Source organism: Adiantum capillus-veneris, chromosome 14 (assembly GCF_014529385.1).
Source record: "Adiantum capillus-veneris isolate H3 chromosome 14, ASM1452938v2, whole genome shotgun sequence".
Classification (NCBI taxonomy): Eukaryota; Viridiplantae; Streptophyta; class Polypodiopsida; order Polypodiales; family Pteridaceae; genus Adiantum; species Adiantum capillus-veneris.
This window is the reverse complement of record NC_140944.1, coordinates 69,496,614-69,511,328: the sequence shown is the minus strand read 5'-3', so window position 1 is coordinate 69,511,328 and position 14,715 is coordinate 69,496,614. Positions and strand designations below refer to the sequence as shown.

At 46.7% G+C, this 14,715-nt stretch overlaps 1 protein-coding gene across 1 annotated transcript in view; it reads right to left on the bottom strand.

Moving 5' to 3' along the window:
* The window catches only part of EDA7 (embryo sac development arrest 7), a 100,200-nt gene that overhangs the window by 52,165 nt on the left and 33,320 nt on the right, over positions 1-14,715 (bottom strand). The window contains exons 2-4 of the mRNA XM_086528719.1: positions 14,052-14,150; positions 13,848-13,939; positions 13,296-13,396 (exon numbers count right to left, since the gene is read on the bottom strand). Of these exons, the coding sequence (XP_086384845.1) occupies positions 13,296-13,396; positions 13,848-13,939; positions 14,052-14,150 (292 nt within the window). The remainder of the gene's footprint in view (positions 1-13,295; positions 13,397-13,847; positions 13,940-14,051; positions 14,151-14,715) is intronic.

The window sequence follows — 14,715 nt, the reverse complement described above, 5'->3', positions numbered from 1 at the left end:
GATGTTGTAAAACCCTCCTCCAAGGGCCCCACTCTCGGTGGCGAGAGTGGTCTACTATTGATTGCACAATCTGGTACAATATGCTGATGCAATGATTCTAAATGCTTGCTATGTGGAGGCCGAGGGTGATGCCGACGATGACGAGACTATGGCTTAAAACTGAATGCTTGGCGAATCTGCAATTGTCGAAGTTGATAGGGCTGATCTGCTATTGCAAAAACGTTGTCCTTGTTGTCTACAAATGCTGGATCTGTTGTTGTCGTATTGCTGAAGTAAAACGTTGAAGGCTGTCTTTCAAAACGCTGGCCTGCTGCTCTTGTAAGCGCTGGGTTGCTGTTGTTTCATAAGGCTGAAAACGCTGGTCTACAGGGATGGAAAACGTTGGTCAAGGCCTGCACAACGCTTTCCTTGAGTGATACAGAACACTGCCAAAGCTCTGATACCAATGTAAGGTGCAGCGGAAGTGAATGTTGAACTTTGCTCAAGATCAGTGCTCCGAACTTGTGCTCAAGGTTCCTTTTACTTACGAAAGGGAGAGCCTTCCGTTGCTTTAGTGAGAGAGGTGCAATGGACACAAACAAAGTGGATGAACACTGTGAGTGAAGGTGCATGAAACTGAGAGATAGAGAGAGAGGAGAATACGACACCAGGGATGTTGTAAAACCCTCCTCCAAGGGCCCCACTCTCGGTGGCGAGAGTGGTCTACTATTGATTGCACGATCTGGTACAATATGCTGATGCAATGATTCTAAATGCTTGCTATGTCGAGGCCGACGGTGATGCTGATGATGAAGAGACTATGGCTGAAAACTGAATGCTTGGCGAATCTGTAATTGTCGAAGTTGACGGGGCTGATCTGCTATTGCAAAAACGTTGTCCTTGCTGTCTACAAATGCTGGATCTGCTGCTGTCCTGCTACTGAAGTAAAACGCTGAAGGCTGTCTTTCAAAACGCTGGCCTGCTGCTCTTATAAGCGCTGGTTTGATGCTGTTTAGTAAGGCTGAAAACGCTGGTCTGCAGGGATGAAAAACGCTGGTTCAAGGCCTGCAAACCGCTGCTGAGCAATGCTCGACTGATGGCTGAAATCGCTGATGTCTTAGGGCTGAAAAACGCCAGGTTAACTAGGCTGAAAACGCTGGCCTTTAGGGCTGAAAAACATTGGAGTTCTCTTGAGGGGGAAACGCCAGGGTTCTTAGGGGTCTTGCGTGAGAAGATGCTTGTTGAGCAATGCTCCTGCTGCCTCCTCTTGCAGAAAGTGCTAGCTCTTCCAACAAAAGTCACTTAAAAATAATAAGTGAAAAATGTCAAAAATAGGGAAAATAGGTTTAATGCATTGGAAAATTCCCCTGATGGATTCTGATGGTAATGCTGATGATCATGCTGTGTGCAAACAGAGGATATACATCTACGCTAAGTGTCTGGGTATGCACGGTCTGCGAATAGACTCACAAAAGTGCCAGATCACTTCCTATTCTAGACTGACTTGACTTGAACTGAACCCTGGTCATGCTGTAGCTTGTCCACGGACACATAGGGTTGGATGTGTCACGTGACATTAATAATAAAGAAATCGAGAAGGGACGCAAGTCTTTGGGGTCAATCTCTTTGGGTGCGGAACTTCATCGTGCCGTGTCGTTTCTCTCTCAGTTTTGTTCAATTCTTTTATCTTTCTCGCCTGTGTTGCCCAAGATCTTCGGCTTGAAGCCCAAGTCTATTACAATTTCCCACTGAGATAGGCTAATATTATTTGACATTTGCTAAAATTTCTAGGTGGTGAAATTGATGTGTAAGATATACGGTGGTCATTGAAAGGAATCTTGCACTAGCAACACATACAGCAATCACATAAGACGTCCTTCAAGCCACATCATTCCAAGGAAGCACGTTCCGTCAGCTTTTCCATTCCCACTTTTGTCACAAACTGCAATCCTGTCCAGACACTGAAGAGCAGAGCCAACCTTCAGATCACGGTCGAGGGGCCTAAACCCTAAGAAGAAGAAGCAACAGAAAAAGAAGTCCTAACAACTTATGAGACCCCGTCCGATGGGGCCCAAGTGACATAAAGACATTGTAGCGCGGATAATGTGTCGTGCTCTCTACAGTGGGTACTCCTCAATGCAATGTGCGCGACAATCTCACTCAAAACAGACTGAAAACAAAGGAACAATAGATAACAATTGATCACACAGAGACACAACAGCAGACCAGCACATATGACTCGACTATCTCAAAGAACCGATACAGACTCTGGCGTGGCAGCACACTCAGCTCCAGCCCAGGACTCACGGGTACAATGGGGGTGTCGAGGCTCAGATGTGTAGGGATGGTGAAGACGTGTTGTATATAGACTCGCTACTCTAGACGACGACGCTAGACCATACATGAAGAAGATGATAATCCCGACTCAACAACTACTACTCACATGTACAACCATAAAGAGCCACCAACGGCTCATAAATGTCAACCATCTCAGTCTACCCCAACAATGTGAACCAGACCAGTTATACTAACTGTGTGTCCTGTGAGAGTGACACCGTAGCCTGCTACAAGTCGCCCGCCACAAGACCATTCACCGTCTCGGTGAGAGAACCAACATAAACTTCTAATCAACCACAAAAGAAACCACTACTGCACTGCTCATGGTGAAAAAAACTGTCTTGCAGTCACCCAAGAGAAAGATTAGTCGCCACACCACCCGAAGCATCAGTCTCTCAAGGTGGACCCATCATATCAATGGTGGGACCTTGCTGTATGTGGGCTCTCCTGTCTGTAACTGGGCCACCTGGAAAGGGGCCAGCCACCTGTTCCTGGGCAGAGGGTAGCACCTGTCTTGTAGTGAACTGAGAACGTCGAGTAACACAACCATGGCGGTGTGCACCAGCAATACCGTCACAGCAAGGAACGTTCTACGTCTGCGTCTGAGGCAATGTGACAACTAAAACCCCCGAGGATACTGTTGATTGTAGTACGTAACTGGAGTCTGTGGGTAGAGTCCCATATATGGCTGAGAAGGACCTCTTGCTGCATTCTGCATTGGTGTACCTGCTCCAGTCCATCCATACCCCATACCCATCATCATAGGCTGGGTTGCCCTATTTTCATGTAAGAGCAGTTCTCTAAATCCTTGTACCTGTGCTTGAAGGTCGTTAATCATCTGAGCCTTTAACTTCAAGGCCTGTTATAGTGCGAAAATAGTAGCATCTCGATCAACGATGGCGCTCTCAGAGACTCGCAGAGATCCCTCCATAGCTGCGTAAGTAGCTACGTGACGCTGGTGTGTGGCTGCCAACCGCTCTGCTCCAAGCTCAATGGTAGCAATGGCTTGCCTGGACTCCTGCAATATATCCCCAGATAGGCGAAAAAGTGATGTAGACTCCGACACTGTGAAAGATCTCGTAACAGTGTCAGGCGGAGGAGGGTTGGCAAGTGGCACTGCTGGTGGCACTGGGGTGGCAAGTGGCACTGCTCGTGGTAGACTGGGAGCATGCCTCTCTAGTGGGATAGAGACAGTTGGAGTGGCTGCAACAGGACTGGGCATAGGAGAAGAAGCAAATCCAACTGGGGCTTGGGAGCTAGTCACTGTGGTAGGAGTAAAAGTAGCAGCAGTAGAGAGAGGAACACACACTGTAGAAGCCACAACTGTGACATACATAGTGTGATCTGCAGCGCCTGAACTTACCATCAAACCAGTAGTGGGAGTATGCGAGGAACGTCGAACAGGTTGCTTCACTCGAAGCTGCTAGCTTTCAGAAACTGGCAGTGATATTAAAGATTCTATTGTGTCCTTCACTACTTTCGCCTTTTTCTTCGGTTTCCCAGGTAGATACATTGTCTGTTCAATAGCTTTCTCTTTTGCCTTAGAGCTTTTACGCCGCATATCCGCATCCACATCCATGGGGCTAACATGTATGTTAATGACCAAGGCCAACATGGGAGCTGCAAAGCACTAAAAACTAGATTGCATAGATTGCACCTGAGCTCTGAATCTTTTTGCCCACGACTGTAAGGAGGTAAATAGAATTTGATGAAAGCCACAAGGGATGGTGTTGATGAGGCAGTATAGGCCATCACAGTGAGAGAACATAGTAGGCACGTCACATCTGCCCTTGCTTACTTTAGCAGCTCTGACCAGAAAGTAGTACTTGAAAATGGCCCATAGATTTTTATTTCTTGCATAGTTAGCATGACTAGTACTCAGTAGCTCTTTGCATGCTTGAATGGTCGCATCTTTCAAAAGTTGTGAGTAGGTTCTCGTAGCCGGTTTTACTGCAGGAAAGTTAATCATTCCCAAAGTGTGACCAATGCGTGTAGCCGTCAGTGGGTGCCCTCTTACTTTGGGAAAAAGCTTGAGAATCTAGTGCACCATATCCATGGGAATATCAGTAGGCAGATCGGCCTCTACTAATGCTGACAGACCTAGCGTATGTAGTTGATCTTTTAATAAAACTTCTTGAAGAGACGAATGAGGCTACTACAGGTGGAAGTTCAAAATGAATTTGGTTTGAATTTTGGAGCAAGGAGGCCGAGGGATTTGATGACTGAGCACCTAAGTGTTGGCCTTCTTCTTTTTGTCTTTCACTTCATCTTCCTGTTCATCATCTTCCTGTTGGCTATAAGACTCTGAGTCAGAGTCGGAGGCAGAGCCGGAGTCAAACGCTTTGTAACTCTCATCACTATGATCAGTGGAGGATAGATCGGTGAGACCATGGCTGGAGGTTTCCACGTCGTCTTCCTCTGCAGAACTTCCGGATGTTTCAGTGGGTCTCTGTCAAGACAAGGCTTTCCTCCTAGCTTGCTTGCTTGTACCAACCATCGTGAATTGTTGTTGAACTCACTGTGTCCTTAGAATTGCAAACCTGAAAAGCGTGAGTCGGAGATTGCTGAATAGGTTCTGCCTGAAAAGCGTAAGGAAAACATGTAGCGCTGCCCTAAGCGGATCAGTATAGAAGAGCAAGAGCAGTGTTTGGTGACATGGAAAGCTCACAGGGGCAGTGTGCGGGGTGAACCACCCTCACAAATGTAGCGCTGCAACTTGATGGGAACACTGCAACTTGATTATTGTAGGGAGGAGGAAGAGGGTGGGAGATAAACTATAGGAGGGGCGAGGGGGTGGGGTTAGGGTAGGGGCGATAGCAGAGAGGGGATGAGGGTAGTGGCAAGGGGGATGAGGGTAGGGGCGAGGGGGCTTAGGATAGGGGCGAGAGGTATTAGATAGGGGACGAGGGGAAAATTGGGTAGGGGCGAGAGGGAGATTGGTTGGGTAGGAGCAAGGGGATAAGAGGGTAGGGGCGAGGGAGATTAGAGGGTAGGGGCGAGGGAAGTAGAGGGTAGGGGCAAGGGAGGGATTGGTGAGGGGCGAGGGGATTAGAGGGTAGGGGCGAAGGAAGTAGAGGGTAGGGGCGAGGGGGGGATTGGTGAGGGGCGAGGGAATTAGAGGGTGGGAGCGAGGGAAGTAGAGGGTAGGGGCGAGGGGATTAGAGGGTGGGGCAAGGGAAGTAGAGGGTAGGGGTGAGGGGGGGATTAGTGAGGGGCGAGGGAATTAGAGGGTGGGATTAGGGAGGGGTGGTGAGGGGCGAGGGGATAAGAGGGTAGGGGCGAGAGTAGATAGTAGGGCCGAGAGGTAGATAGGGGGGCGAGGGGCAGTTAGGGGGCAAAGGAGGGTGGGAGCGAGGGAAGTAGAGGGTAGGGGCGAGGGGATTAGAGGGTAGGGGCGAGGGAAGTAGAGGGTAGGGGTGAGGGGGGGATTGGTGAGGGGCGAGGGAATTAGAGGGTGGGATTAGGGAGGGGTGGTGAGGGGCGAGGGGATAAGAGGGTAGGGCCGAGAGGTAGATAGGGGGGCGAGGGGCAGTTAGGGGGCAAAGGGGCATAGTGCACGAGAGAGAGAAAAGAGAAAGGGAGAGATAAAAAGTTGTAATGTGATGCCAATTGCCTGCTTCCTTTAACTAGAATGTGGTCGAGCAGAAAGGTTAGAGCAACCATGCCCAGCTTCGAGAAAACTTGCATGTAATTGTCAGAGAGAGGGGAAGAGCAATGAAAGGAGTATGGCAGCAGGAGTGAAGCATGTTGAAAGAGTGTTACGAAAGAGATAGCACAAGAAAGGCAAGGAACTAGATGTGTGTGAGAGCTCACCATAAGAGAGAGAGTGGAAGGGAGATATAGCAGAGCAGGTTTGAACGTGTTAGGAACAATACCAAAAATCAAAGATCGCCTCGGGCATTCAATAGATCCATTGAGGACAGAGAGGTAGTAGAAACAAACAAAGCAGTAACGTTGGATCATGGTAGGACTCCAAAAACCCAATTCTATCAATGAGAGGAGAGCAAAGTTGATGCACATAGTCAAACAAGGAGAATTTTAAAGATAACATCGATTGCAACTGAGATGAGCACTGACATGAGGAAGACTTGAGAAGAGGGAAAATGGAAAGCCGGAGAGAGTGAGGACGGGACAGTCATAAGGTTGTTTGCGGGAGGGATAACATACCCAGATTTCTAAAGAGTCAGGGCATGTGAGTGATAGCACTTAATTCTTGATCCATTTACCAGTGGCAAGGGAACACCTGCCAGAGTGACTAACTGGACAACCCCCTGTGGCAAAATCTCTTGTACCATGAATGGCCCTTGCCACCTGGGACCAGCTTCTTAGCTTTTTTTAGATATTTAGCTTGATAGAGTAGCACCAGAGTTCCTTGTGTTATTTTCGGCTTTCTGAGATGGCGATCATGCTACGCTTTGCGATGAAGTTGCTCGGCTTGCAGAGCATGTGAAGCTAACGTCCTGCTTTCTTCTAACTTTGAGAGACGAGAGAGGTTTGCGGAAGCAATCCCCGCTGACGCGAACGGTTCCCACTCTTGCTGAACCTTACTTGAACTCATATGGTGCAAGTGCTTCTAGACTGAAAGCTAGCTGGCATGGGGTGTGGTTAGTGGTTGCCTTGAAGGAGGTGTGATAAGCCCAATCTGTGCCGAGGATAGCCTGAGCCCAAGAAGTTGGATGCAGGTGACAAGCTTTCCTGAGAAGCGCGATTAGCACTTTGTTAGTGCTCTCGGCTTGCCCATTTGCGTGAGGATAGTAAGAGCAAGATTTGCGATGAAAAATCTTGTAGTTCGTGAGGAGTGTGGAGATCAGGTCATTGACGAAATGACTACCTCGATCACTGGTGATTTCCAAAGGGCACCCAAACCTGCAAAAAATATTTTCATACAAAAATTTTGCGACAGTGGCGGCTGTACAGTCGATGGTAGCCACCACTACGGCCCACTTTGTTGCATAATCCGTCACTACCAAGAGATACTTACGATTGCCAGGTTGAGCACGTGGAGTAATTGGACCAACAAAGTCCAAGCCTCATCGCTCACAGGGCAACCACGCCATAGATACCTGTAGAGGGCGATTGGATTGCTTGCTAGGCTTGGGCGCACATCGCTGACAGAAATCACAAATCTTGACATGAGCAATAGCATCCCTCAATAGATATGGCCACCATAAGCCTGTTTGTAAGATTTTTTGCGCCGTGATGTGACCAGGGTAATGGCCAGCTGTAGGACCACTCTGTGCATCTTCCAGAATGTGGTCTACTTCATGAGGGGAGACGCACCTGCGCAGCACACCATCTGGCCCAGATTTCTAGAGCTGTCCACCAATCAAAGAGAAGGGTCTAGACTTCAGCAAGAGTCTTCTTTTTTGCAAGGGAGAAGCATTCTCAGGATATAGGCCAGTAGAGAGCAGATGTAACACATCTCCATACCATTCCGGGGTCGTGTCTACCTTAAAGAGATGACTATCCGGAAAGTCATCATCAACCCGAGTATCGAGCTCACCTGTATGTATGCGAGAGAGATGGTCGGCCATGACGTGCCGCTTGCCTGGACTAAGAACTACTTCGAAATTGAATTCCTCGAATATCAGTAGCCACCTCTAGACTCTTCCTGCAACTTGGGGTTTATTCAAAAGATAGCGTAGCGCATGATGATTCGTGATGATAGTGAAGTAAACCCCTAACAAGTAATGACGAAACTTTTGTAAAGAATACACCATAGCCAAACCTTCCCTTTCTGTGGTGCTGTAGTTGCGCTCTGCTTTGGTGAGTAGCCGACTTGCATAGTGAACAGGGCGATCCAAGTTGTACTCCTTACTAGGCTGAGTCAGCACAGCACCCACAGCCAATTGACTGGCATCAGTATGCACATGAAAAGGAAGAGACCAATCTGGAGCCACTAGAATAGGTGCTTCAGTGAGGCATTTTTTGAGGTATGCAAATGCTTCAGCCTCAGGTTTTGACCATTGAAAGAGTACAGTAGCACTAGTGAGTCAGGTCAATGGTTGAGTCCCCTGTGCATACATTCGTATAAACCTGCGATGATAGCGTGTGTGGCCTACAAAGCTCTGAACACCTTTCGGGTTGATGGGAGGTGGTAACTTCAAGATGGCCACGATCTTCTCTAGGTCAGGTGCTAAACCTTTGGCAGACACCACATGGCCTAGAAGTGTGCCCTCAGTGACCAAAAAATGACATTTGTTAGGATTCAGCTTTAGGCTTGTCTCTCTGCACCTAAGAAAGATAGCAGAGAGCTGAGCGAGGTGCTCCTCTAGATTTTCCACTGGGGTTGAACATTGAGCACCTGAGAAGGTCGAAAAATCGTCCATGAAGATGTGAAAATGAGTTGTAAGTAAAGGACAAAATATGAGATATACTGCTCGATTGAAGGAAGGTGGAGCGTTTTTCAACCCAAAGGACATTCTAGTGTAGATAAAAATACCCCAGGGAGTCATGAAGGCCGTTTTAATGTGATCACCTGGATGGATGCCAACTGATTGTATCCACTGAATCCATCCATGAAACCGTACAATACATACCCTGCTACATCTTCTAGCACACACTCAGTGAAAGGTGTGGGAAAACCATCTGGGATGGTTACCTTGTTCAGAGCGCTGTAATCTACGCACACACGGATTTTATTGGACTGCTTCTTAGGCGCTATCACCATGGGTGATAACCACTCAAAGTGCTCCACAGGTACAATGATCCCTGCCTCTTGCATTTTTTTGAGCTCTGACTTGATAGCCTCTGCATTCTTTGGGTTGAGCTTGTAAGCTCGGCCTCTAACAGGCTTAGCCCCTTCAACCAGAGGGATAGTGTGGACACCCAATTCTGGTGAAATCCCTTCCAAATCCTTGTGGGACCAAGCAAAAACATCTATAAAGGAGTATATAAAAGAAACTACCTGATCAAGTAATGCAGGATGCTCCTATAACCAAGCTGCTAAGAGGACGTGTTGAGGGTTGTCAGGGTCGCCCAGGTTGACTTCTTTGACCGGGTCAGGAGGTGTAGCTGGGGAGAGTGCTTCGGAAGATGAAAAGTGAGCTGCCTCTTGGAGCTTCGAGACATCATGGGCTGGTGTTTGATCGATTGGAAACTTTGCATACTCCTCTTGTAACCATCCTGGTGGAAGCTCCTCGAAGGGTAAGTCTTCAGACACATACATAGCAGAGTGCTTTTGAGTGGGCATGGCGTCAAATCCGGGAGATGTTAGAGGAAGAGGTGGAACATTGGCGAGCTCGTGCAGAGAATATTTCTTCCCACTTCGGTGATGTGTTATAGGTTCACCAAGGCCGACGGCTTCCATCAGAGGAACACTTGAATCATGGGCATCAGGGACTACTTCTTTGACTGGCACACTTTCTGCTGTAGGACTTGGGACACTGGTGTCCACCTGAGGAGCTGGGAGAGAGAGTGTTACAGGCACAGGTGAGGCTTGAATAGAGACCACATAGCACGGCATCGATGTGGTAGCTTCCAACCACTGCAGCAAGTCTTCGTCAGACCCGTCATGTTGGATGGGCTGCTCAGGGTCGGGGTTGGACTATACTGACAATGAGTTGTGATGAACCACTGGATCCATATCTCCTTCGAGTCGAATTGGTTGCATGGGGGAGCCAGGAGTATGTATCCACATGGCCTCGTTTCCCCAATCATGAAGTGCCTTAGTATGCCGCAACCATGGTCTACCAATAAGCAAAGGAAATCCTCCCTCCACATGGGGAAGACTGACCACTACAAAATCTAAGCTAAATGTGAAGTCTTGTACCTTCAAAGGCACCTTATCTACTATGCCCACTGGATAGACTGTCCTCTGGTCTGCCAATGTCACAGTGAATGGAGCAGGGCGGGTAGGCTACAGACCTAAAGCCAACATAGTAAACTCTGGCATCAGATTGATCCCAAATCCACCATCCACTATGACGCCTGAGAATTGATTCCCAAGAATAGACACAGTGAGACGAGGACTTTTGTAGTCGATGAGGGGAGCAGCTAGATAAGAAATCATGTAGGACTCCAAGGGCTGCATAGGTAGGTGCCCGCCACTAGACCCTGCACCAAGATACAGAGACTGGACGATGGAAAGGGTGTCACTTCGAAATTTGCATCAAGTCGAAGCATGTCGTACAGTGACACTTGTTGAAAGGTGTTTTTCAAGATAAGTCTCTGATGTAGGCTTCTCTCTTTTGATCGGTGCTTGCTCTAGTATCTTAAGCTTCTGCAAGTCCTCTACTGCTTCTATCAATATCTGACAGAAGAGAGGTAGGTTGGCTCTTGGCACTACCTGCTGGTTTGTCAGCTACAGGGGGAGTTTGACTCATTTGGATGAGTGGAGACAAAAAAGTTGGACCGCCAGGGAGGCTGAGACCAAGAGCAGCACTCTGTGCCCATGTGAGCACACCAGCCGGCTCTTCCACCTGCTTCAACTCATCTCGAGAGGCAACTACAAGAGTGGAAGGCGGGGCCTGTGGAATGGTGCTTATTGTGATGAGGTTAACCTTTGGGAATGTAAACTCCTGCTAGTTATGGCTTGTGCTTGCAGATGTGGATGCACGTTGTTTTGGGTAGTCCTTACTATAGTGATCCTTAGCTTCAGGGCAATGTCGGCAAGGCGGGGACCCCTCTGGCAACGGACATTTTCTGTAATGATGTCCATACTCCCCGCACCTGTAGCATAAAATTGGCCTATTGGAGGGGCGAGGTGGTCTCGGCCCTTGTTGCATGGGGGGGGCGGATGCTGACGTGTAGAAGCTTTGGGGAACTGAAGGAGCATTAGCATGATAAAAGCTAGGGGATGCAAAGTTGTTGTGCATACCTTGCATAGGAGGTGTTGTTAGCAAAGGTGGCATAGGGTTTTGATGGCCATAGGGTGAAACCGTGTTGGATGCACGTGCTAGCCCTTGTTGGAGAGAAGGACCTAGACTTTGTTGTATTTGTCGCAATCCCTTGATATAGTAGCAATCCTTGTCTTCATGCCCAGACTTTTTGCAGAAGTGGCAATAAGCCCGAAGGAGACAGTCCTGTGGAGGGTGTCCTAGAGAGCGACATGAGCTGCACCATACCATAGCCTTAGTCTCCTGTTGAGATCGAAGCTCTTCTGGCCTTTAAGTATGAGGCCATGGGCTCATTCTCTGGCATGCTTCCTCAAGAAGGTGCAGAGTTTGGAGTACCGGTTTGATGCAATATAAAGAAATACCAAAAGGGGCGCCAAGGTTTGGGGCCAATACTCTATAGGGTGGAATTCCGCCACTCCGTGTCGCGTGTCATATCTCTCTCTCTCAGTTCAGTTGTTATTGGAGTGCTAAAAGTCTGTTCAGTCTGTTCTTTTCTATTGGCACATGGTGCCCATCTTGTGACAGCTTTCATTCCACAAACGTTACAAAATAATCAAATTATTTTGGGTTTTAAATGATAAATTTTCATTCTTTTAGAACGATAAAATGCCAAATTTTCCTTCCAAGCCACATCATTCCAAGGAAGCAACACGGAGCACATTCCAATAGCTCCCATTACCGCTCCCATTCCACAAACGTTATGATATGATCAAGTTATTTTGGGTTTGACAATGATAAAATGCTAGGTTTGATTCTTTAATCATAGTAACATAAGACAGGGAACCGGGACAAAGAACAGAGTCAGGATTGGGGTCAAAGCGGAAAAAATTAGGGATCGGAGTCGATGCAAGGAATGGCAAAAAATAAAAACATTTTTTTTCACCTTTTTTAAACTATACGCATGTCTCATAGAGCTAACAACACCATGAGCATAGATTGCATCAAATTAAACAGAAAACATGAGTGATATTAGCAGAAAGTGGTAGAGAACTTCGATCGGCAAGGGAAACTCAACCAGTAGAGGAAGAGACACGAAGATAAAGAGAGGGTGGATTATGGATATTATGAACTAGATAAAGTTTAAATTGGAGAATGGTGGATAGAGAGACTAGAAAGGGAGCTTGAGACTTGACTCTTGAAAGTTAAGAGATTGAAGAGGGAGCTTTGAGCCTTGGCCCTTGAAGCAATGAAGCAATGAGAGAGGGAGCACTAAGAGATTAGAGAGGGAGAGATTAAAGAGGAAGCAAGGGAGTATTGAGCAACTTGCAAGGTGGCTATGAGTCATGACATAATGACATATGTAATATAAGCTTGCGGCTTAGGCTTCAGCCTCTTGGGAGCCACAGCCCAAACTAAAAATAGGCAGGACAATGCACTATGGTTAATGGCCCTAAAGGCTAAACCCTCCAAAAAAAGAGGGCCATTGACTGTCAAAATTGACCTTTAAAATGTTTTCCCATCCCCCTTGACGGCGCTGTTCCTGGGACACATCCCCTGCCGTCCCCTTGTGATGGCTAGCCAAGCAGGGACGCCCATTTGTCCCTGATCATCCCTCATCATCCCTGTCCCCATCCCTCCGTCCCCGTCCCCCTGTTTCTATGACTCTTTTAGTCATGTTTTTGTGTCCTTCAGTAGTATATTGTGAAACAATCAAAAATTCTTTGTCTGGTGTTGTATTATGTTGCAAAGGTAGTCAAACTTTCCAAGTGACATGTCATGTCATTCCACCATAAAATTGAGCACCTTGCTCCAATTCCAAACAAACTCACTCCAACGCGATAAGGTGTCCTATGTACCTCTAGAGGCTTTACTAGAAAAGGTATTGAAAGATGCACAAAGTATTGGCTAGCATTACTGGACGGTACAATTGAGAAGAATGATGCATACAAGTCATCAGAAGGAATCTTGCACAACCAGCATATAATGGAAGGTAAGGAGTTTCATCATTCAGAAGTCTCATTACCCTTATGGTGACTCAAGAAAGGGTCATGCAGGCAAAGGGGGCTTTCCACATTGGATAAGATAAAACAATCAAATGAAAATTCAGAGAGATCTTTCCATGGCACACATAGATAAGTAAAATCGTCAAACGAAAAATTAGGAGATAACCCACTACTGTGTTTCATAGATCAGCTGAATTACCTTGGTATACGTAGCTGGTAATGGCTTCCATACTTAGCGTGCAACCATACAGAACGGTCCGCACAAAGAAAGGCCAGTTTGGAGTAATCATTCCCAAGGACCTATATTTCAACCGGTAGAGCAATCAGCACCAAAATGAAAATTCTCTTGCAACGTAATAAAGAGCTTGTTGCAAAATGTTTAAGATATCCTGAGAAGTCCAATGCAACCCATGAAGTATGGTTTTGGTAAAGACCTCATGCCTAATTAGCAGCAATTTTCCAAAACATGTGGGAGAATGAAGAAAGTCCTGATGTCCAAGTTCTGAAAATAGCACAAATAGACGAAGAACGAAACCAAGCAGTGCATTGTACTGAAAAGAAACCACAAGAGAAAAGGCATTGACTATCCCAATCTTAACGACACAACTTCCGAAATCAGAAGCCGCCTCACAAAGAATCTGACAGACTTTTCAGATACATGAGAGGGCACACATCGAAAGACACTGTGAAAAAATACAGTTCTCTGGAAAGGATCAGCTGCTACTAACCAGAAGTCCAAACAATACGTTACCTGAAAGTCCACTATCTCTGCATCCAAATGTCTCTCAAATTTCATAGACAACTCGCGAACTTCATAAACCTTGACTTGAGGTGGATAAATACCTGGTACAACAAGCAACAATCCAATGTTGTAAGATTAATTCAAGCAAGGCTACCTACCTAGCACAACGTAAGACATTAGTGAGGTAAACTAATTGTGACATCAATTCAGCACCTGAAACGATAATAAACTCATTGTCAGGAGTGGACTTGATTCTGGTAGCTGCGGTTTCAAAACTCATGTCCTGTATTAGTTCAATCCTTCGAGTGTAATCTGCACATACCATACATGGAGCAGTATTACAAACTAAACCCAAGCTCTTCTTGGCTATGATGATTGTGAAGCAGCAGCTACCATTACCATACAGCGAGAAAAGCGAGATTCTTATCTCTAACAAGCCATCTACAAAAGTGTGAGAGGGTACTTCACAACAAACTGCCTTACTATTTAGATCCAAGCACATAGATGCCTTTTCATGGAATTTTTAGCATTCTGGGCTTCTTTAAATGATACATATGGGAGAATTGTCCCCAAGGTACTATGTAGCGCCGCATTTATGAACACCCCTCTGTGATTGCAGTATGCTACAAACCAAGAAGGTACTGAGTCACACACAGGATACATAAAAGCGCCCCCTTACTGCAAAACTTGGGTGTCTCCGTTCACATTATGGCATGTAGTCTACAGCTTTGAGTGACAAGAAGCAAACATAAAGTAACACGGTACAATAGAACAGGGTAATACATGAGATATCACAAATGGCATAAATGAACACAAAGAAAGCGTGTATTAACATAAAAGGACATGGAAACTTGTGTAAAGATCCTTCATTGAATAG